A 24,004-nucleotide genomic window follows, 5' to 3' on the forward strand; every position below is an offset into this window, starting at 1 on the left:
ACCCCCCCCCCACCCCAATGTTATTCAGTGTAACGTTCAGTTATATTGGCTTGTGTATGTCTAGGGGAAATCCAGCCCAGCACCCGCCTCAACACTCCCCACAGGGTCGGTTGCCGCCCGAATCAATCATCAGCCAGCACACCCAGTAAATTTTAACAAATACACTTTATAGATATTACTAATTCTATGACATTAATATACATTTGATACAGAGAGGAAAGTAATGAAAAAAAAGGCGCCAACACTTATCAAAGTCCAAGTTCTTTGCGCGCTACGTTGGAGCTCAATTCGACTTCAGACGACCACCCGAATTCCGTCGACTCACGGCTCGGGACCACCCTGAGTGATCGACCGGAGCCTCTCCACACGTCCGTGGTCCTCCTCGTCTCTCCTCCGACTCCCCGCCAAAACTCAGTCCACAGTCATATCATACAGCATGGTATCCGAAAACAAAACGATACATAACCACCCATTGGCTAATAGAACCCTGTTATCTCATTTTAAAGTAAAACAAACTGTTAGCGCAAACTCTCTTCAGCGTTAAAGCACAACAAAGCCGCATTCCCCAGATTAACATAACAAAGTCGCCATTTTAAATGTAACAAAAGAAAGGCCCCGTACACTCTTCCCCCCACCACAAAAAGTCATGCCCTCATGATGTTAACAGAGTTCACCACTGCTCCTTGTAAAACACAAAACCCAACCCAGGTGCATAAAGCAGTGACATAACTTTGCAGGGCAGTAGAGATCACACCCTGCTCTCCCGGCGCTATATAAGTTAGTCTTTCTGGGGGATGCCTACTCCTTTGAGGCCTCTGTACTTCCTCTGCTGACTCTCCCTGTTCAGACACCCCAGTTGACAGCCTCGGGCCTATCTGTCGGACCTTCCCCTTCACCGGGATCCCTCAGCCCCTGTGGCTCGGGTTCTGCCTCCACCCTCTCCTCCCCCAATCCCGGCTGTAATACAGGCGGCTCTGCAATACCCTCCCTCGGTTCCCCTGACTCAGTGATGGAAGGGCCAAGAGTCTCTTCTCCCGGCACCGGGGAATCAGCGAATGGAAGCAGGTACCACATGTCCGAATCATCATCTTCCGATGACGTATCCCTTCTCGAGGTGGGGACCCGCCCCATTTTCTTTCGCAGCGGGCTCTTCCCGCGCCCCACACCCTCGCAGAGTCCTCGTAATAGGAGTAAACTCCCATTCGGGCTCTGGGTCCATCTTCACCTCTCAACCCAGAGGCCACAGGTGGTTCCGATGGAGTACCTTGACAGGCCCCTGCCCGCCCTCAGGTCTCACCCGGTAAACCGGGAGATTCGGCATCTGACTCTCCACCACATAGGGGTGGCTGCCCAACGCTCCGCCAATTTGTGCTTACCCTGTAGTCCTAAATTCCGGATAAGGACTTGGTCTCCCAGCAATAGCTGGACGAACTTTACCTTCTGATCATACCTCCTTTTATTCCACTGGTTCTGCTTGGTGGCTGCTGCCTCAGCTAACTCGTACGCCCTTTTCAACTCTCTCCTCATATCGGACACGTACTTCAGACATGGCTTCGAAGGTATTTCCCCCGCTTCAGTCCCAAAACACAGATCAATGGGCAACCTCGCTTCCCATCCGAACATCAGATAGTAGGGCGAGTACCCCGTAGCATCATTGCGAGTACAATTGTAACAATGAACCAAATGGACAATGTGCCGACTCCACTTACTCTTCTGTCCAATCTCCAAGGTGCCGAGCATGTCCAGCAGGGTCCGGTTAAACCTCTTGGGTTGAGGATCACCCTGCGGGTGATAGGGGGTGGTTCTGGACTTTTCAACCCCAAGCTATTCATGTGTAAGCCTGCTCTCGAAGTCCCGTCCCTGATCACTGTGGATCCGCCGGGGAAGGCCATAATGAACAAAGTACTTCTCCCATAACACCTTCGCCACTGTAGTCGCTTTCTGATCCTTAGTAGGAAAAGCCTGCGCGTATCTAGTGTAGTGATCCGTGAGGACCAAGACATTCGCGGTATTGCTAGTGTCTGGCTCAATAGGCAGGAAATCCATACACACCAGGTCCATGGGTCCTGCACTCTGCAAGTGGGATAATGGGGCCGCCTGCGCAGGCAGGGTCTTCCTCCTGACGCAACGGCTACAGGTCTTACAGTATTCTTCCACCTCCCCCCTCATCCGGGGCCAGTAAAACCGGTCCTTGACTAATCCATAGGTCTTCTCTACCCCTAAGTGCCCGGAATCATCATGTAGAGCCTGGAGCACAGTCTTCCGATACTTCTCAGGCATGACCAGCTGCCAGCGCCGGGGGTGGTCCGGAGGCGACGTGACCCGGTACAGGACGTGGTTCTTCAGCTTCAACCGGGGCCACTCCTTCAGTAGTAGGGGAACGGAGGCATGTTTTGCCTTCTCCACCTGCCCCATATCACCCTGGCTAACCGCGTACCAGATAGTGCCAATGCTTGGGTCATCACGCTGAGCCGCCTCTAACCTCCTGGGGACTCAACTCAACTCAGCTGCCTGTTCCTCAGAGCAGTCACATTACAGTAAACAGTGGGCAGCGCGTCATCGTCAGCCCCCAGTTGATCTACTGCCCGATCCAGCCCCATCTGTGCTCCTACTTCCCCGTCGCTCCCAACTTGACACATGGCCTTTACTCCCTGGGCGGGGACACTCTTCCACTCCTCGGCCGTGCCCGACTCGTCGTACGCCCGACGAGACAGGGCATCTGCATCGATGTTCCGACTCCCCGGGCGGTACTTCAGGCTGAACTCATAGGCAGACAAGGCTGCTAACCACTGGTGCCCAGTAGCATCCAGCTTCGCCGAGGTCAGGATATAAGTGAGGGGGTTGTTATCAGTTCTCACCTCAAACTGGGCCCCATATAGGTAGTCACTCAACTTGTCCACCACCGCCCATTTCAATGCCAAGAACTCCAGCTTGTGAGTGGGATAGTTTCTCTCAGATGGCGACAAACTCCGACTGACAAATGCTACCGGCCTCAATCTGTTTCCCTGTTCCTGGTACAGAACAGCCCCCAGACCATTGTGACTGGCATCAGTGTGTAGAACATACGGCTTCCGCGGATCAGCAAATGCCAACACTGGGGCCAGCGTCAGCGCCCTTTTTAGAGATTGGAACGCCTCCTCACATTGAGCATCCCACCTCAATCCAAAAGGCTCTCCCGGGTTCAAGTATCCTCCTACCTCCGACCCTCGGTCTCCCTTCCTCCTCCTCCCCACAGGTGGATAGCCACACAGCAGCTGGTTCAATGGATGACTCATTTTTGCATATCCTTTCACGAACCGCCGGTAATATCCGCAAAACCCCAAAAACGAGCGTAAGGCGCTCACCTTCTGAGGTCTCGGCCAGGTGGTGACTGCGGCTATCTTATCCGGATCGGTGGCCACTCCATTTCGCAAGATTATGTGTCCAACATAACTGACTGACGTCTTGCAGAACTGACATTTATCCAGGGAAAGTTTTAATCCTTCCTCCTTCAGCCGACTCAGCACTTTCAGCAGCCGCTCCTCATGTTCCTCCAACGTAGATCCAAACACTATCAGGTCGTCCAGGTACACCAATACCTCCAGCAGGTTCATGTCCCCCACTGTCCGCTCCATGAGCCGCTGGAAGGTGGCTGGGGCCCCCGAGATACCTTGGGGCATTCGTTCGAACTGGAAAAACCCCAGGGGGCAGATAAAGGCCGTCTTCTCTTTATCGGTCTCACTCATCGGAATCTGGTAATACCCACTCCGCAAATCCAATACACTGAACCACTGTGCACCACTCAGACAGGCCAAGGCATCTTCCACCCTCGGGACCGTATATTGGTCAGGAACAGTGCGGCGGTTCAGGGTCCTATAGTCCACGCACATGCGTACCTTCCCATTTTTCTTCCTTGCCACCACTATGGGGGACGCATAGTGACCTCTTCCTAAACGGGGTGTCATTTGTTACCCGAATGGTGTGCCGAGTGCTCTTGGAACACCCCACATCAAACTCGCCCTGAGAAAAGACATCCCCTAACTTCAGCATCTTCTCCACCAGCCTGCTCTTATATTCCGGCGGTACAGGGGAGTTATCAAAATTAAAGGCCTCCTCGGTCAGCCGCCCCGTTTCCCAATAGTTTCCCTCCAGTGGGCTTCACGGGGGCGCTGGACATCACCGTCACCGGGAACAAGTGCGCAAGGGGCATCCCGCGCTTAAAGGTGATCTCCCTCTCCGTTATGTTCCGTACCATCACCCCCATCCGCCGTGCCTGTACAGCTGAGGGCCTCTGCAATTCAGGTCTCACTAGCGCCCCAGCCGGGAACCAGGACTCCCTTTCCAGGTCGTTGGGGGCGTCTACTAGCAGGGCCTCGCCCGGCGGTAATCCGGGGAATCTGGGGGTCCCCATCACTAATGGCGCCTCCTCTGGCCGTATCACCTTAGGCCTTGCCTGAGTGCACCACACCGTCCCTCGTTTGCACTCAGGATCCAGCCCCTGGGGGGTCACTCACTCCTTCGTACACCGCTCGGAACACGGGGTGTACCGAGAGGGTCTCCAAAAAGTTCTCCCCCCCCTTCTTACAGGCTCCCAAGAACCGTCGCACCAGAGGGAAGTTAGTCCTCACCAACAGGGCAGCACCACCGGTCTCCATCGGGTCCGGACAAACCAACACCAGCGTCTCAAAGGCTTCCGATACTACCACATTTCCCTCTGAAAATTCCAATCTCACTGACAAGTATCCATCATACAGGTAATCACCATCACTTATGCCCCAAATCTCCAATGCTTTAAATGGAGTGACTGCCAAATGTTTCAGATATTTGTTGTAGAACGACCAGTACAGTAAGGTAACCTGCGACCCGGTGTCAAGGGTGGCTTTCGCAAAGATTCCCTCTATCCGTAGGGACACGCTGGAACGGGGTCCCATCAGTCCATCAGGAATTTGGGCTTGTTCTTTCTGGGGTTCCATAGCGGTTTTCTGGGAACGTGTTCCTCCCGAGACTCCAGTCCGTTCCCTCACTGAGCCTCTCCTAAGTTTCCCGACACCTCTCCCTTCTTAGTGGCCCGGGGGCCCTCCCCCCTCGGCGCATCTTGTCTCTCACAATCCTTCCGCAAGTGGCCAGCTTCCCCACAGTGGTAGCACGCCCCCGGCCACTCACATTCCCGGCGGAAATGCCCCTCTGTCCCACAGTTATAGCACCCACTACTCGCCAGCTCTCTCCTCCCGATATGGCCCCCCGGAGACCCCTTGGATTTCTCTGGTCTCACCCCGACTACCATCTCCTGAACCGCTGAAGACCGTCCCTGAGGGTCCGCGCCCCCTGGTCGGCCCAAAGCACACTCCTCGGCCCGTACCTCTCGGATTAGCTGTCCGAATGATGGAGGGGGGCTCCGCTTAAATGACTGCCGTACACTCCAAGCCACTCTGTCATCCTCCCGGGAACCGCTACATACCTGGCTCATCCTTAACTCCGCCACTTCGTCCTCCTTCACTACCCCTCATCGCAGCAACCCCGTAAGCTTTCCTTCCAGCCTGAAAGCATAGTCTGAGAGCTTTTCCCCTCTTCTCTGCGCTCATCTGTTGAAACTCCGCTAAATGCCGCCAGGGATCCCCTGACAGTCCAAACACTTCCTCCAAAGCGTCCAAACACTCCGATAGGGAAGCCAAGAGGTGTGCCGCTCTCAGATCGCGGACCACCCAGGCCGCCCCGCCCCTTAAGCTTTCCACCAATCGCTGTCTCTTTTCCTCATCCGAAACTGGCCACACCTCTAACAATTGGGATGTATCTTCAACCCAGGTATCATAGTCATCCTCCCCTTCCGGGGTGGGCTTGGCTCCCGAGAAAATTCTCAGCTTTGGGCAGTGCCTGTCAACCCTTCTCGCCAGGGAGGTAATGGCAGCCGTTAACTGGGCAGTCTCATCCCACCCATGGGGGCTGGGCCTGGCCAAACCTTCGCATTCCACACCTCCACCCCTGGCTACTGGCACCTCCCTTGGGGCCTCATCTAGCTCCTCCTCCTCTGGCACCTCCTCACTTGCGTCCTCGGGGAGAGTGTGGAGACACCACGGCCCCACCTCCCCCGGGGCATGGACTGTCGCTGGTAGTTCTAAAGTCATGACGTCGGCACTCATCCGCACCAACATCCAGCTAGCCTCCGGTTCTTTCCCACCCCTTCGAGCTACAAGTTCTACCTGCCCGATACCTTTAATCAAACTCAACCCTCGCACCAGTACCTCTGCCAGAATGCGATAATCGACCCCGCTTACCACACATGCATGATTCACCGGTACCTCCTCCAATTCACACCAACTGACAATCTTATCTCGATCCATCTTCACACCACTTACCACAACGACAAGTACAACTTTCCCGAAAAGTCCAAATCCAGGACAGTAGCCCCCACTTGTAACGTTCAGTTATATTGGCTCGTGTATGTCTAGGGGAAATCCAGCCCAGCACCCGCCTCAACACTCCCCACCGGGTCGGTTGCCGCCCGAATCAATCATCAGCCAGCACACCCAGTAAATTTTAACAAATACACTTTATAGATATTACTAATTCTATGACATTAATATACATTTGATACAGAGAGGAAAGTAATGAAAAAAAAGGCGCCAACACTTATCAAAGTCCAAGTTCTTCGCACGCTACGTTGGAGCTCAATTAGACTTCAGACGACCACCCGAATTCCATCGACTCACGGCTCGGGACCACCCTGAGTGATCGACCGGAGCCTCTCCACACGTCCGTGGTCCTCCTCGTCTCTCCTCCGACTCCCCGCCAAAACTCAGTCCACAGTCATATCATACAGCATGGTATCCGAAAACAAAACGATACATAACCACCCATTGGCTAATAGAACCCTGTTATCTCATTTTAAAGTAAAACAAACTGTTAGCGCAAACTCTCTTCAGCGTTAAAGCACAACAAAGCCGCATTCCCCAGATTAACATAACAAAGTCGCCATTTTAAATGTAACAAAAGAAAGACCCTGTACATTAGTATTATAGGATATCCAATATTGCTTGTACTGTAAGGACTGATGAAAAATATGTTTACCTCCTCCCATTTCTTTATTTGCTTAACTGTAACCACATCCTTATTCTAAGAGGCTTGCGTTCACTTGAATCTTTTTTTTCCTTTTTAATACTTAAATAAACTTGTCTGTTTTTATATTCTTTGCCATTTTGGGTTATGGTTTATTTTCTCTCTTATCGTTTATGTATTGTAGTTTTCTCCTTCAGCTTAATGCCCTCTTGAATTTCCTTGGTTAGACATGGTTGATTGATCAATTAACCCCCCCCCCCACTAAGTATCTTTTCTCCTAAATAGGGTATTTACAGCAAAGTGATTATTCATGGAGAGTATTTAAAATACATTTGGGTTGAAAATCCTAATGGTCGAAACAATGAAGAGGGTGCAGAGGAGATTCACTGGGATGTTGCCTAGAATGAAGCATTCATTTATGAATAGATGCCTAATAGACTAAGTTTGTCTTCTTTGGATTGAAGGAAGCTGAGGGGGGACCTGAGTTGTACAAAATTATGAGGGGCATAGATAGGGTAGATTGGATGAAAATTTTCCCCATAGAAAAGGTGTCTAAATCAGAGGATAGGAGCTTAGGGTAAGAGGGCATCTGAGGAAGTATTTTTTCAGCCAGAGACTGCTTGAAATTTGGAACTCATAACATTTCAGAATCAGGTTTAATATCACTGGCATAGGTCGTGAAATTTATTGTTATGCAGCAACATAGTAATAAAACTATAAATTACATTAAGAAATGTATATGAAAATAAAGAAGTAGTGCAAAAAGAGAGGGGTAAAATACTGAGTAAGTGCTCATGGGTTCGTTGAGAAATCTGATGGTGGAGGGGAAGAAGCCATTCCTGAAAAATTGAATGTGTGTCTTCAGCTCCTGTACCACCTCCTTGATGGTAGCAGTGAAAGAGAGCATGTCCTGGGTGATGGCGGCCCTTAATGATGGGTGCCGCCTTTTAGAGGCATCACCTTTTGAAGGTGTCCCGGATGCTGGGGAAGCTAGCATGATGGAGCTGGCTGAGTTTACAACTTTCTGCAGCTTTTCCCAATCCTGTGCAGTAGCCCCTCCAAACCAGACAGTGATGCAACCAGTTAGAATGCTGTCCATGGTACATCCATAGAAATTTGCTTGAGCCTTTTAAGAAGGATCTAGGTGGGTACTGGAATCTCCAAGGAATAGAAGGTGGGGTGAATGCTGGTGGTGACTCAAAGGGTCTGTTTTTGTGCTCTGTGACTGTTGTTAATAAGTCTTTCTGAACAAAAGCTTGGGATAAAATCCTTTTTCTTTTTCTATCTTTTTATTAATATCGAAATGTTAAACATAACATAGTATTAATACAAAGCTATTGGGATTACATTGTTAACATATATAAACTCAGTTGACACACAGGTATTAAAACCTCCCAAAATCATACAAAATATGAATATAATATACAAAAGAAACAGAAATAGCATGAAAAAAGGAAAAAAAAATAAAAATACCCCCCAAAAAAACTAATCTAACAATGCTAACCAACTAAACTAAGGAAAAGAAAAAGACATGGGCTGTTGTATAACATCAAAAAGAACCATTAGTGTTGTTGACTCCGCTCCTGTCTGCTTATATTTAAAAGAAATAGAATAGGTTTGGAAAAGGTCAAATTACATCATATGGAAGTAAATGGCCTCCAAGTCTTTTTGAATTTAATAGAAGGATCATAAATGACACTTCTAATTTTTTTCTAAATTTAAACACAACATAGTTGGAGAGAACCAATTAAATGTGGTGGGAGGATTGATCTCTTTCCAATTCAGCAAAATGGATCTTCTAGCCATTAGTGTAAGAAATGCAATCATCCGACGAGCTTGGGATAAAATCCTGTTGTCACTTAGTACAGTAGGGCTGGAAAACAAAGAATGAAAGTGATTCACTTTGGAATGTCAGATTTGAAGGCAGAATACAGGGCTAATGGCAGGATTCTTAGCAGTGTGGAGGAACAGAGGCAACTTGGGGGTCCAAGCCCATAGATCCTTCAAAGTTGTCACTCAAGTCGATAAGGTTGTTAAAGTAGCATATGCTGTGTTGGTCTTCAATAGTCAGGGGATTAAATTCAGAAGCCATGAGGTAATGTTTCAGCTTTGTAAAACTTTACTTAGACCACACTTGAAATATTGTGTTCATTTTTGGTTGCCTCATTATAGGAAGAATATGTAAGCTTTAGAGAGGATGCAGAGGGGATTTACCAGGATGCTGTTTGGTTTAGAGATGAGGATAGGTTGAACAAGCTAAGGTTTTTTTTTCTCTGGAGTGAAGGAGGACGAAAGGAGATTTGATAATGTAAAATCAGATAAAAACGGCAAGTTCAGTCAATGGGGAGAATTTATTTGTAATATTCGTTAATATTATTTGAATGAGATTTCTGTTTTGGAAATATTTGTTTAATCACTACTATGGTATTACTCAATCTGTAAATACATTTAAATGTCATTTTGTATTGGGTTTATGGCCAGGATGTTAACTAAAAAATTGACACTTTAATCATAGTATATAATATTTAACTGAAAAAAGAAGCACATGCTTATATTTAAAAATAGACTAATTTTTGGAAATACAAACAGAAGATGCTGAAATACACATCTTGTCAGGCACCAGAGAGAAGGTTGTAGGTTGATGGCATTTTACTAGGGACTGGCCAGTTTTGATGCTGGCATGAAAGAACATCTTTCAGAAATTATTAAATTTAAGTGTTGAACTTAATTGTTAGTTGGAAGTTGTGGTATTGTTCTTTTTAAATAATGAAACACATTATCCTTAAAGTCCAACTTGACTTTGTCTGTCGATAACTTCTGAATATCTTTTACAGTACAGGTTTTTTGGAGAGCCGGTGGTGAAGGCCTGTGTTGAAAATGGAACTCACTGTGTTGACATCAGTGGTGAACCTCAGGTATTGATATTTTTCTGAAGAAACTACTAAATTTAGCTATCTCCTATTATAAAGATACTATGTAAAAATACTGAAGAGAATTTCAAAATTTTCTGAATGAAATTGTGCATCTTCCTTATTATAAGTCCACAGTCTTTCTATGCCTGTTTAATTAATGGCATTTCTATGGTTCCATTTAGCTTAAATCACTAATATTACTTAATCATTGCTTATCTGGAGTGTGAAGCAATACTTTGATCAATGGGTAAAAATGCAAAAAAAAGTCATAGTTCATAAACTTTGACCAGTAAAAAGCCCATTTGATCACGTACTGTCTTAATTGTTAAGGAAAATATATTTATTCGTACCTCAAAGTTCAGCATTTTTTAATCTCTTATGTGCCCCAATGCATTAATTGGGCTTCTTTCTGATTTTGCATACTACCTATTGGTAAGAAACACAACAGAATATTTAGCTCATAAAGGCAGTTCTTCAACATTGTTCTAACTTGGCCCTTTTTGAAACATTAGTCTGTTTTTCTCTTAAAAAGTCCTGATTTGTTTAAGCAGCATCTATAGGAAGAGGCGCAGTCGACGTTTCAGGCCGAGACACTTCGTCAGGACAAAGTCCTGACTTTGTCCTGACGAAGTGTCTCGGCCTGAAACGTCGACTGCGCCTCTTCCTATAGATGCTGCTTGGCCTGCTGCGTTCACCAGCAACTTTGATGTATGTTGCTTGAATTTCCAGCATCTGCAGAATTCCTGTTGTTTGATTTGTTTAACATCTCTTTCCCCTATTCAGCATTTGCAAAGCTTCATTTTGACTATTTTAATTATTGTTGACGTTTCTGTGTAGTTAATCTGAGAGTAATAAAAACATAGAATTATTGAATTGAATAGCACAGAAACAACCTTTTGGCCCACTTCGTCCATGACCACTGTGATGCCTTTTTAATGCTAATCACATTTTCCTGCATTAGGTCCATATCCCTCGACACCATTCCTATCCAAGTACCTGGCCAAATACTTTTAAATGGCCTCCATCACCTCTTCTGGCAGTTTGTTCCAGATATTCACCACCTTCTGTGTGGGGAAACCCTTTCCCTTAGATCTCCTTTAAATTTCTCATCTCCTGCCTTAAACCTGTGCCCACTATTTCTATACTCCTCTGCACTGAGAAGATTCTGATCATCTTCTGTCTGTCATAACTTTGTGAACCTGTATGAGGTCATTCCAGTGTTTGATAAGCCAATCTACCCAATCTCCCCTTGTATCCAAACAACCCTCTGTTCACTGACATCCTGGTGAACGTCTTCTCTACTCTCACAATTACTACTATCTTTTTCCTGTAGAATGGCAATTAGAACTGTACACAATACTCGAAGTGCAATGTAGCCATTGTTTTGTATGGCTACAACACAATGTCCCAACACTTGTACTCAATGCCTTAGCCTACAACAGCAAGCATACTGAATGCCTTTTCACTACTTTATCCACCTGTGTCACCACTTTCAAGGAGCTATAGTCTTGTACTTCAAGATCCCTCTGTATGTTAACGCTTCTAAGGTCCCTGGTATTAACATTTGTTTTGTCATTCACAGTTCCTGGAAGGCATGCAACTAAAATATGACAAAGAAGCTGCTGAAAAAGGAGTATATGTGGTTGGAAGCTGTGGCTTTGATTCTATTCCAGCAGATATGGGTGTACTTTACACCAGGGATCAGTTGAAAGGTAATTTATAATGTGTGACACTTGGTTATCAATCAATTACAGTACTGGGTTGAAGATAGAGACAAGTTCAAAGAACCCTGCATATGGAGAGAGATCAAAGGTTGAATAAAGAATGGAAAGGAAAATATGTTGTTTAGAAAACTGAAAACAAAGAAAGCCTGGGGAGTACTTGTATAGATTGGAAGGGCAAAACAGCAAGAAACACACTAGCAGAATTTCTATGTTAAAGCAAGAGGGTAAACGGAGTAATAGTAGAGCTCAAAGGGACAGTCTGCTTGGAACCAGGTGGCATAGGTGAGGTCTTCAATGAACACTCCTCATCGATGTCCACTAAGGAGGGGGCTGTTGTAATTAGGGAATTTAGGGTGGAGGAAAGCATGGTGAAATACTAAAGCAAGGTACATTTTAAAAAGGAGGAGGTGTTATACATGCCTTAGTGGTCTTAAAGGTTCACTGATCCCCAGGGACTGATGAGCAAAATGTCAGGCGCTGCTATGGAGGCAATTGAAGAGACTGGGGTTTAAGGTGAGAGGGGAAGGACTTAAGAGGAATTTGATGGACAGTCTTTTTTAAACAAAGGGTGGTATCCATGTCAAATCAGCTGCCAGAAGAAGTAGTAGAGGTAGGTACTATACTAACTCTTATAAGACAGTAGAACAGCTACATGGATTGGAAAGGTATGGGCCAAACACTGGCAATTGGGATTGGCTTGGATGGGGTATCCTGTTCGACATGGATGAGTTGGGCTGAAGGGCCCGTTTCTGTGCTGTGACTCTATTGAAACTCAGGGAGATATTTTCAAATCTTCACTGGGCATTTCTGGGCACCAGGTGAATAGAGAATAACAAATAGGATACTCTTATTCAAGAAAGGCCGCAGGTATAAGCCAGAACTGAGAATCTCAGCAGTGGTAGGGAACTTATTAGAAACATTAATCTGCACATAAAGAGGCAGGGATTAAAAGATGGTCAGCATGGTTTAATTAAGGGAGATCTTGTTTAATCAAAGTGATTGAATTTTCCAAGTGGTAACAAAGTGGCTTGATAAGAGTGGATATATGAATTTCACAAAAGCCTTTGACGAGATCCACAAGTGAGATTGGCCCAAAGGAATCTAGGGCAACTTGACAGATTGAATCCATAATTGGCTTGGAAATAAGAGGCAGAGGGTGAGGGTTGAGGATTATTTTTGAGATTGTAAGCCTGTGACCAGAGCTGTACCACAGGATTGGCGCTGTGAATGTAGGTGTCTGTTATATACATGAACAATTTGGATAAATTGTAGGTGGTATTGCAGATAATGTTAAAATTGATGGTATTGTTATTAATGAGGAGAGTAGCCTTAGGTTACAAGGCAATATTAATGAGTTGGTAAAATGGGCAATGCTATGGAGGATGGAATTTGATCCTGATAAAAGTGAGCTGATGCATTTTGGGAGGATTAATAAGACCAGGACACATGCAGTCAATAGTGGGACCTTTTGGTATATTGTTGAACAAAGCGATGTTGATGTTGAAGCCCATGGGTCCCTGAAACTGGGACAATAGGTACCTTCATTATCCGGGACATAGACTATGAGAACAGTAAGTTTATGTACAACTTTATAGATCATTGGCTCTGTGTGTGGATCAAACCGGCATCCTTTGGGAAGAATGTGATTGCACTGGAGAGGATGCAGAAGAAATTTGTGAACACAGTGCCAGGAATGTGCAGGGACTAGACAGGCTGGACATGTTTGATTTTCTTGTAGCAGAGGAGGCTGAGTAGGAATCTTATAAGGTAAATTTTCCCCATAGCAGAGATGATGAAAACTAGAGTGTGCACGCACCTTCTCTAGTCTAAATTGGAGCTTGCTTATTGATTCTAGAATTCCTTGTGCATCATCTGCCCTGAGAAGAATCTGAAGTGCTTGCCTCCTTGTGCAGCCTGTAAAATTAAATTCTTAGCACTCTTTCATTGTTCAAAATTTCTCATTATTTGGGCAATAATAGTCTTTAATTTAATATACCTTTAATGAGTGATCCAGAAATATGGAAAATATTTAGAGTGTCAAGACTTTTAACGTTGACACAATAGAGAATTAAAAAATTTGTCATTCTTTAACATTGTTACTTTTCAGGTACTCTGACTGCTGTCGAAAGCTTCCTGGCATTGGAGACAGGGCCGGAGGTTCGTCTCATGTTTATTTAAACCATTCTTCTTTAATAATAATTTCTGTAATTTCTGGCATTTAAACTGTTGCATGTCCAGTTTATCAGTGTAAGATGACACATTTAAATCCAGCTCTGCCTTGACGTTGCTTAGGTTGAGCTAGAGGATTTCTCCTTTTCAATAATATTGGGAAGTCCTTTGGCAGCTCGGTCCATATATCCATCATCCTTCGTGTGTAAGAATTTGCCTTCAGGTGTCCTTTAAATAACATAGAATATAAAACTATACGGCACAGTATGGACACTTCAGCCCATGATGATGTTCTGATCATTTAATGTACTTCATAATCAATCTAACCCTTCCCTCATTCATAGCCCACAACCCTCCATTTTTCTTTCATCACTGTGTCTATTGAAGAGTCTCCTAAATGCCCTTAATGTACACCTACCACTCTTAATGTAAAAAAACTATCTCTGTCATCTTTCCTAAATCTTCTCCAGTCCCTTTAAAAGGATGTCCTCTGGTATTAACCATGATCACCCTGGGATAAAGTTACTGGCTGTCCACTGTACCTAAGCCTCTTATAATCCTATGCACCTCTGTCAAGTCGCCTCTCATCTTCGCTCGCTCCAAAGAGAAAAGCCCTAGCTCGCTCATGCTCTCAAATCCAGGCAGCATCCTGGTAAGTCTCCTTTGCATCCCCTCAAATGCTTTCATATTCTTCATATAATGAGGCTCCATGTGTGGTGTAACCAGACTTTTATGGCACTGCAATATTACCCAGTAGCTCTTGAACACAGTCCCCGAAGGCCAACACACGTAACTTCCTTAACCACCCTACCCACTAAATGCTTCCACTCTCACTTTAAACCTATGGCCTCTTGTTTTAGAATACCTTTCCCCTTCCCCTGGAAAAATACTCTGACTATCTGCTCTGTCTGTTTGCTCAGAATTTTATAAATGTCTATGTTCACCTGTTGGCCTTCTTCATTCCAGTGAGAATAAACCCAGGCTGTTGAATCCCTCATAATTAAAGCCCTCCATTCCAGACAACATCTGATTAATCTGCCTTATTTCTAATGCTTCTACATGCCTGCTGTAGTGTGGTAACAGAACTGTACACGATACTCCATGTGTAGCCTGATCGGTGTTTTGTACTGTGGAACTTTGTCACTGTCTTTGCTACAATTCAAAGAAGGCATGTTGACTCCTAATCAGTCCTTGCCTTTCCAAATGAACATAAATCCTGGCTATTTTCTGTCCATTTTTTCCCTTCCTAATTTCTTTAAGAACCTACAACCCTTATAAATGTTAAAGGACATGCTCACCAGTCATGTGCTTCATTACTTCTGAGTAAACCTCCAATTTTCTGCAATCAATATTCCCAAATTTTGTCGTCATCTTATCCTTACAGGGTTTCTGACTTTCTCACCTTTAAACGGATATTGTTTATCCCTCTGTCAGCTGTTCCCAGCTCCTGCATTATGCTGTTGAAATCAGCCTTCTCCAATTAAGATCTGAACTTGAGGATCAACATTATCCTTTTTTGTGACAGCTTTGTCTTTCCTCTTATGCACTGTGGTCAAATTAACTACAGCAGATAAGTTACCTGTGAAGTTTATTCACTTCTGAGTAGTTGAGTATAGTAGACAATTTGTGCACAGCAAGATATTACTAATTTATTAAGTGATTAGATAAATCATTCTTAATGCTTTTGGGTGAAAGAGAAATGTTAGATAAAGAGCTGGGAGAAGTACCAGCTGTTTAAAATGAGCTGAAGTGTGTAGCATTGTTATCTCTTCATGAAAGGTATTGTACTTGAATAGTTTTGTGATAATTATACTTCAAATGAATATAAGCATAAGTAAGTCTGCATTATAGTTCCAACTACTGAGAGGTTGATCTAGGTCTGTGATGTAATTATGTAGGTAGAACTTTTTACTGCAATAATGTAGTGGTTAGCATGATGCTTTGTACCACCAGAGATCTCAATTGGTGTTCAGTTTCTGCTGCTGTCTGTGTTCTCCCCATAACTTCGTGAATTTCCTCTGGGTGTTTTGGTTTCTTCCCACTTTCCAAAGATGTATGGGTTAGGCTTAGTGAATTGTGGGCATGCTACGTTCGCGCCAGAAGCATGGCGACACTCGTGGGCTGCCCCCAGCACAATCCTTGGACTGCGTTGGTCAATGACACAACAGCACTTTTCACGGGATGTTTCAATGGACATATGATAAATAAAGCTAATCTAATCTAATTAATTTTTTCTCTCTTTAAAAGGGCACCAGTTTTCACGATGGAACATGGCAGTCAGTAATCCATGGACTATCAGATCAAGCTGAACTAAGGAAACTAAGAAGACAGTTTGGCTTTCAACCTCTTCCAATTATTGGGACCAAACTTAAACGGAGGTTCGTAACCAGTCCATATAAAATTCAAAATATATATATTGCTGCTTGGCTAAGGAGGTTGATGTTATGGTTGAAATAACAGTAGTGTTATAAAATTGAATTGAATATTATTTTGATAATTTAGCTTTGGTATAAAATGTGTGGTAATTTGTTTGAGTTGAAGCCAATTCAATGATGTTTCATTTAGCTCAAATATAGATCTTTTCTGCTTTACTTATTTAAGTACATTTGATTAATGTTGCTTTTGAAAGGGATAGATTATTTGACAATGATGTGGAGTGATTAATTTTAAACTGAACAATCCCCTCAGTTGTAGAATCATAATATATCTCAATACTCCTATGGCTTCCACACATTTCCTTGCCCATGACACTACACCTACACTGTATAAAGGAATTTTAAAAGTGCAACATAACCTCTTGTGATTCTGAGATCGAATTTCTCACCAGATATTTATGTTCTTATTTATTCAATCCCTAATCCACCAACACTGCTCTCCCTCTGTTTCTTTTCCTTCTCAAATCTTACAAAGCTTCAATGGATTTCAAGCAATTCATCTCATGAGTATATCACCTTCTATGTGATATCCAATTTAAGTCTGCTCCCTGGCATTTGTACCTTTGCTACTATGCTTCATGCTTTATTAACTAGTTAACTTAAAATGTTTTAACTAGTTCTACGATATTCAAATTTACTCTTCTGCTTGAGTGCATGATTTTGCTTCCTTTTTAATACACAACTTTAAATGACAATTAACTTGTGTATTGGCCCTTTTTTTAAATGTGTTGCTTAGGAAAAGCAATAATGTGCAGATAAAGTGTGAATGGGAGAAGGGAGTTATTAGGGAGAAGACACAACAGTAAGGTTATTTTATATTGGTAATACGACAAGGTTTAGAAATGCAGTTTTTCTAAACTCAGTGTGGAGTAGAGATGTCCTTGAACAATACTTTCCTCTTCACAGAAATGGAGTATTTCATAGTAGCAGAATGAACCAATATGCTATTCCCTTCCTGGGCTCTGACAGCTCTGTAGTCAAACGCACACAGCGTTACCTGTATGAGAACTTGCAGGAAAGTCCTGTAAGTACATTTAGTTTTTCTTTGAATTTTCATAGTCTGTTTACTTTAATCAAAATCTTGCATTGTATTAAAAGTGAAACTAAATTGTAATTTTATTCACCTTGAAGCTAAGGCTTATTGATAATCTTAGTTTGTTTTGCTCAAAAATGTAATTTGTTGTTGCAGAACCATAGTTTTTTTTCCCAGAATATCTTCTTTTCTTGCCGGAAAAGCAAACAAGGCACTTAGAGTTAGTGATTTCTTCATGTACCATTTTTGGCTCATATACAAGGAGGAAGACTTTTTAAAATGTATTTATTTCTCAGTAACAGACAAATCTGCTGGGGGAACTCTAAGGTTGAGAGCAGTGGCTGTGGGATGCAGGGTTTTGATCCAAAATATCAACATTTCCTTATCCTTGTTGAAACGAAAAATAAATTCGCCATGATCGAATTGCAAATCAGACTCAATGTGCCAAATGGCCCAATTCTGTTCCTATGCCTTGTGGTCCTGTGATTAGATTTGTCACGGTTTCAATGAACAGCAAGACAAGGCTAGGCATTGAGTAGGTACCAGTGTTGTAACGGTACTCGAAAAGATTTGCTGGAGGTGGAGATCATTCTGAAGTGCAGATCTTCAGTGCTACCGCTGAGATGCTTTTCTGTCCTATGGGCATTGCTGTACCCAGAGCTCTCTGTCATTTCATGATATCACATGAAGTGGCTTGAACTGGCAAAAGACTGGCTTCTATAACTGGGAATCTCAGGAGGAAAATACCTAGCATTTCATCAAGTTTGTGAAAGAAAATATTAGTGTGGACCATATTTCAATCATTAACACAGAAAAAAATCCATAAAGAGGGAATAATGATGGAACCTTTACTGGTAAGACCAGCATTTAATGCCAACCTTAATGACCTTTGAAGTGGAGAGCATTTCACATTATTAAGAGCAAATTTAATTGCTATGGAATTATGTAAAACCACAAATTTCTGGAAGTACTGTCAGGTCATGTCACACCAGTGGGAACAGACGCACCTAATATTTCAGGTCAAAGACCCTTCATCAGAACTGGAAAGGAAACAAAAGTTAATTTAGCTAGTGAAATTAGAAGGTCTCTAATAGGTTAAAACCAGGGTGGCCATTGGAACAATCTGTAAGCACGTCCTTGTGTGAATGGGAGCAGTTAGTGAGAACGTAGACTAAAGTTAGATGGGCTAAAGGGCTTTTTTGTGCTGTAGTGCTCTATGACACTAGAAGTTCAGAACTCAAAGACTGGGAGTTGTGAAATGCAGAAGTCCAGCATATCAGACTGGGTATGTCCTCCTCTCTGAGTAGAATAAAAACAAGTATGCTTAGCCACTGTCCTATATGGGCAACTGATAGATAAATAAGACTTCTGTAGCTGTACAATTCAATATTAAATCCAGAAGGCTGTAACTTGTGCAGATGGAAAATGGGGTAAACAGAAAAAAAGAGTTTCTCACAGACAAATAAAGAGAGAAAAGGTAACCACATAGCTCAACAATTGGAATTGTAGGATCTGTAAATACTAAACTGGAAATAGAGATGTTGAGTGATCTTTCCAAGAAGGAAAGTGTATCAATGGGTAGCCATGTTAATTAATTGGTTTGGCTATATGTGTTTATGTATGGTGTCAATATCTATACTGAAGGGAACTTAAGTTTAGGGAATTTAGAAATCTACAAACTAGTATCTTTTTTGTAGTCGTGGTGCTGACCTGTTTCTGAAACATTTTGCTAAAATCATTTAACCTACTTTTAGAAACTCATTGCGTAATTAGATGAGCCAGTATCATTTAATGTCTTTGCTTTTCTTTTTAGGTCCAGTATGGTGGTTATGTTAGTGTAGGTGGAATTGGGTCAGTCATAATGCTGATGTTGGCTGGATTCTTCTTCTGGTGTTTCACTAAGTGCAGATTGGGAAGAAATCTTATGATCAAAGTAAGTGGCATTGATTGGTATGATCATAAAGTGGTATTCTAGTATCCATTTAAATTTTATTTAAAAACTATTGACAATGTATTGTGTATATCTTTTGCTTTCTGTATCATAGTATCCAGAATTTTTCTCGTTTGGATATTTTACAAAACAAGGGCCAACCAAACAACAGGTATGTTTGTTTTCCTTATGCTTTCTTTGTTTTGAGTTTGTTTAAAACAAATGAGTTCTCAGTTTTCAAATAAATGGTAAATCTGACCATTCACTTTAAGTAGCCTGGCTTCTAGGAAAGTGATGAATACTCAATGTTTTTTGTATTTCCTCCCTGCGGTGTTTTTATTTATAATGTATAGAAATCAAATTTAGATGAAATGACTTAGATTATGAAGACACGTAGTCCTCTTTTATTGTCATTTAGTCATGCATGCATTAAGAAATGATACAATATTTCCTCCGGTGTGATATCACAAAACACAGGACAGACCAAGGCTGAAAAAACTGACAAAACCACATAACTATAATATATAGTTACAACAGTGCAACAATACCATAACTTGATGAAGAAGTCCATGAGCACAGTAAAAGTTCAAGGTCTCTCAAACGTCCCACATCTCACACAGACGGGAGAAGGACGAAAAACTCTCCCTGCCATGCCGACCGCAGTCCGACTCTGAGTCATCCGAAAACTTCGAGCTCTGATCAGCTTTCCGATACCGAGTACTGAGCGCCATCTCTGTTCGAATGATTCGACCTCAACCTCGGTCGCCAACAGCAGGCAAAGCCAGAGATTTTGAGGCCTACCCTCCGAAAGATTCCCGACCACGCAGCAACGACAGCAGCGAACGAGCATTTCAGAAATTTCTCCAGCTGTTCCTCTGTGCTTTCACGTCCATTCTCCATCAAATCAGAATTGTCCATGGCCCCTATTTAACAGATACAATATCATTTTTCACCGGAGGGCTATGCACGCGCAGGCGCGCTGCTCTCTCTCCTCCCGCCTATTACATATTAAATATGTAAATTTAGTGCAGTGAAAATAGTTTTATCAAGTAGAATTATTCAGTGAAGTAAACAAGATTCTGAGGGTAAATCCATAGAATTATACAAGGTAGAAAGGGACTTTGTTGGTCTCTCACTTGTTTAAATGCCAAATTGATCCGTTCTCATTTCCTTTTCAAATTATTTTGTAAATATTGTTCAATGTTCCTCTTAGAAGTGTTTCTTCATTGGTCATTCTATGTCCTTGAAACCCTATCAGCATAAAACATTTTGTGACTTCTCCCTTTATTCTTCTAGTGTTGTTTATATATTTGTCTCCCTAATTATTGAGTTACCAAGCGGAAAAAGTTTTTCTTGATTTCCATGATCAGTTAATCTAAATCTCCCATATCTCGACGCAAATAATAGCTTTTAACCAATCTTGGTTTAATTTAGCTTTTCCTCATAAATAAGTCGCTAATCAGAGACTTAACTCATGACCTTAATGCCCAAATAAAAAACCCAAGACTAAAAGAGACTTCAAATTCGTGAATTACAGTATTTGGTTCAGCCGTACTGTTTTTAATTATATATGTTTTAAAATATATCAGCTTCTTTTTCTTAAAAGATCTGTGGTTGAGATGCTGTTATCTTTGCATATTTGATTACAGTATAATCTATTAATGTGATTGAAAATAACTTCAGTTAGTAGTATTTTTCTCCTTTCAGACTTCATTAGGATTAGGGAAAACTACCCTAATGATCAGTGGATTTTTGTAGAAGAGTAAGAAAAATGAAACCTTAAAATGCACTGTTTTACACCACAGCAACTGCAACAATTGGAAGTAAATTTAGAAAAAAAAGTTTTTGTGTCTTGTTCTGCAGATGGAAGGGATGTCTTTCAGCTTTACTTTTTTTGGTGAGGGATATAAAGAAGGTCAAGATCCTCAAAAAGGCAAACCTTCAGTGAAAATCTGCACCCAAGTGAAAGGACCAGGTACAGGCAATTCTTACTTTACATCGTGTATGATTTTGAAATAGATCTCCTGATACCCTGTTATATGGCAGTGTTACATGGAATGGATTTATAGTAATATAGATGCCACGTTTGTTTGATGCACTGTGTTCCAGCTCCAGACATGTTCCAGGTGGTAAATTCAAGGAAAACTTACTGTGGACAGTAACAGTGTTGTCTGGGAAAGCTTAGCTCCACAAGTAGTATGTCACAGTGTGAGGCCTAAAGAAGGCAGCACATAGCACAACAGAACAATAGACAAGAACGTAGACCATTACAGGCCCTTTGCCCCATGTTGTTGTGCTGACCTCTTAACCTACTCTAAAACAAATCTAACCCTTCCTTCCTCCATAGCCCTCCATGTTTCTACCATCCACGTACCTCAGAGTTTCTTGGATGTCCCTAATGCATCTGCCTCTACCACCACTCCTGGCAGGATGTTCCATGCACCTTCTACTCTCACTTTCAAGAACTTACCTCTGACATCCACCCCCCCCCCCCCCAACTTCGCTTTCCTCCAATCGCTTTAAAATTATGCCCCTTGTATTAGCCATTTTCACCCTGGGAAAAAAGTCTCTGGCTATCTACTCTATCTATGCCTCCTAACATCTTGTACACCTCTATCAAGTCACCTCTCATTTTCCTTCACTCCAAAGAGAAAAGTCCTTGTTTGTTCAGCTGATCTTTATAAAATATGCCCTCTAATCCAGGCAGCATCCTGACAAATCTCTTTGCACCCTCTCTTTAGCTTCCATATCCTTCCTATAATGAGGCAACCAGAACTGAGTATGATGTTCCATGTGTGGTCGAACCAGGTTTTATAGAGCTGTGATATTACCTCGCAGGTCTTGAGTTCAATCCCTTAACTAATGTAGGCTAATACACCTTAACAACCCCATCAACTTTCACGGCATCTTTGGGGGATCTATGGACATGGACAACATGATCCCCCTGTTGCTCCACACTGCTAAGAATACAGCCATTAACTCTGTTTTCTGCCTTCAAATTCAAGCTTCCAAAATGAATCACTTCATACCTTTCCACATTAAACTCCACCTGCCATTTCTCAGCCCAGTTCTATGTCCTGTTAGTGTCCCGTTGCAACCTTCAACATCCCTCCACAGCTCTACCAAACTTTGTATCATCTGCAGACTTACTAACCCACCCTTCCACTTCCTCATCCAAGTAATTTCTCCTTTTCTATCTAGGTTGTGTTTATTTTAGTGAACAAAATAGCAAATGTCTATTTAAAAACAAAGGTGTCTGCTTTTAATTTAATTTAATTTTCCATAGCGTGTGACTTCAAAGCCTGGTGCTTATTTTTCTAGAACCGGGTTATATTGCTACCTCGATGGCTATGGTACAGGCTGCTGTCACAATTCTCTGGGAGCAAAAGTCTCTGCCAGAGCGGTGAGTTTCATAACTTAGAATTCAATAAATTACTTACAAGTTTGAAAACCTGGTTACTCAAAGCTTTATTTTGTGCTTAGCATAACAAAACAAGATGTACCTGGGGAAATGCTCACAGCAAGCATCAACTAATTGGGCTTAATGACTTTTCCATGCTTCATATTCAAAGTAATCTTAAATTCCTTGTCACTTCAGATATAGCATTTCATCTGTCAAAAACTACTTCTATTAACCTGTGATCATATTTATTGCCAGCCCGATGGATTGTTGACATTAAATGTTTCAATATACATGTATGTGCATATGACAAGGTGTGTTTTCCAGTGACAATATCTGAATTGCTCTCGATATGAGGGCCCTAAATGCAGATTTGGCCATTTGTTTGCAATTATTTTTCCTCCTTTAGGGGTGGGGTGTACACACCTGGAGCAGTATTCTCAAAGACTACACTCACTGAAAGACTGAATAAGCGTGGCATTGAGTTCACTGTCATCAGCAAGCCTGAAGCTTAATTGTTCCATTCATTTGAAGTACTACATAACTGTAAGAACTCACAGTCTTGCTTTTACCACAATGTCAAGATTGCACTCAGTAAGAAACCTTTATTTGAACCAATTTTAACAGCAGTTTATTTGCCCATATTGTAGTAGAACTATTAAGAGGAATAATTGGTTTCAGAAACTTGTTCTTCGGGGTTTGGAAAAATATTGTTTTTGTGTTTATTTCTAATGGTAATTAAACGTATTAACTACAACCATACTGAAATTGGCTCTCTTATTTGTCAGTTGAATTGGTGAGTTTTTATTTATAATAAAGGAAATATCTGAACATGCTTGGCATTGAGAACTGAAGACTATATTTATAAAGTATTATATATGGGATGGGGATTGAATGTTCTTATTAAGCTAGGTAGATTACAGATGACTGTTGACAGTAGTTCATTTCCACTGTGGAAAATGGAACTGCACCAGGGACAGGAGAATAAGGAATGCCTCTGAGGGAGAGAGACAAGACATTTATGTATTATACACCAGAAAATACTTCGATTTTAATCCTTCAAACAGTTGAAAGTATTTTAAAATATAATTAATCATGCTATTAATTGAAGTTCTTGATTGTTTTTCAATGTATAGACATGAGTAACGTTCAAGGGCGAAATGTGTTTGAGTTGTAAGTTAGAAGTATTACTTAAGTCTGGTGTGAAATGTTTCAGGGCAAGCCTTGCGTCCTGGCGGGAAAGTTCTGTGCCGCACAAAGCTTGGTAATCGGCGACTGGGATTGGGGACCAAGTTGTCATTGCACCCAGGCGTGAAGGACATACATGAGCGTGCATTGCTCTTGTCCTGAGGTGGGCTGAGATAGTGCC

General features: G+C 42.5%; 1 protein-coding gene across 1 annotated transcript in view; it reads left to right on the plus strand.

Annotated features, from left to right (window-relative positions):
- LOC134350381 (saccharopine dehydrogenase-like oxidoreductase) overlaps positions 1 to 23,408 on the plus strand; it is a 33,729-nt gene extending 10,321 nt beyond the window's left edge. The window contains exons 3-12 of the mRNA XM_063055496.1: positions 9,867 to 9,947; positions 11,527 to 11,656; positions 13,776 to 13,825; positions 16,085 to 16,215; positions 17,179 to 17,296; positions 19,119 to 19,238; positions 19,351 to 19,407; positions 21,099 to 21,210; positions 22,557 to 22,638; positions 23,045 to 23,408. Coding sequence (XP_062911566.1) covers positions 9,867 to 9,947; positions 11,527 to 11,656; positions 13,776 to 13,825; positions 16,085 to 16,215; positions 17,179 to 17,296; positions 19,119 to 19,238; positions 19,351 to 19,407; positions 21,099 to 21,210; positions 22,557 to 22,638; positions 23,045 to 23,150 — 987 coding nt within the window. The 3' untranslated portion in view covers positions 23,151 to 23,408. The remainder of the gene's footprint in view (positions 1 to 9,866; positions 9,948 to 11,526; positions 11,657 to 13,775; positions 13,826 to 16,084; positions 16,216 to 17,178; positions 17,297 to 19,118; positions 19,239 to 19,350; positions 19,408 to 21,098; positions 21,211 to 22,556; positions 22,639 to 23,044) is intronic.
- Positions 23,409 to 24,004: the final 596 nt, after the last annotated feature.

The sequence above is a fragment of the Mobula hypostoma genome, chromosome 8 (assembly GCF_963921235.1).
Source record: "Mobula hypostoma chromosome 8, sMobHyp1.1, whole genome shotgun sequence".
Lineage (NCBI taxonomy): Eukaryota > Metazoa > Chordata > Chondrichthyes > Myliobatiformes > Myliobatidae > Mobula > Mobula hypostoma.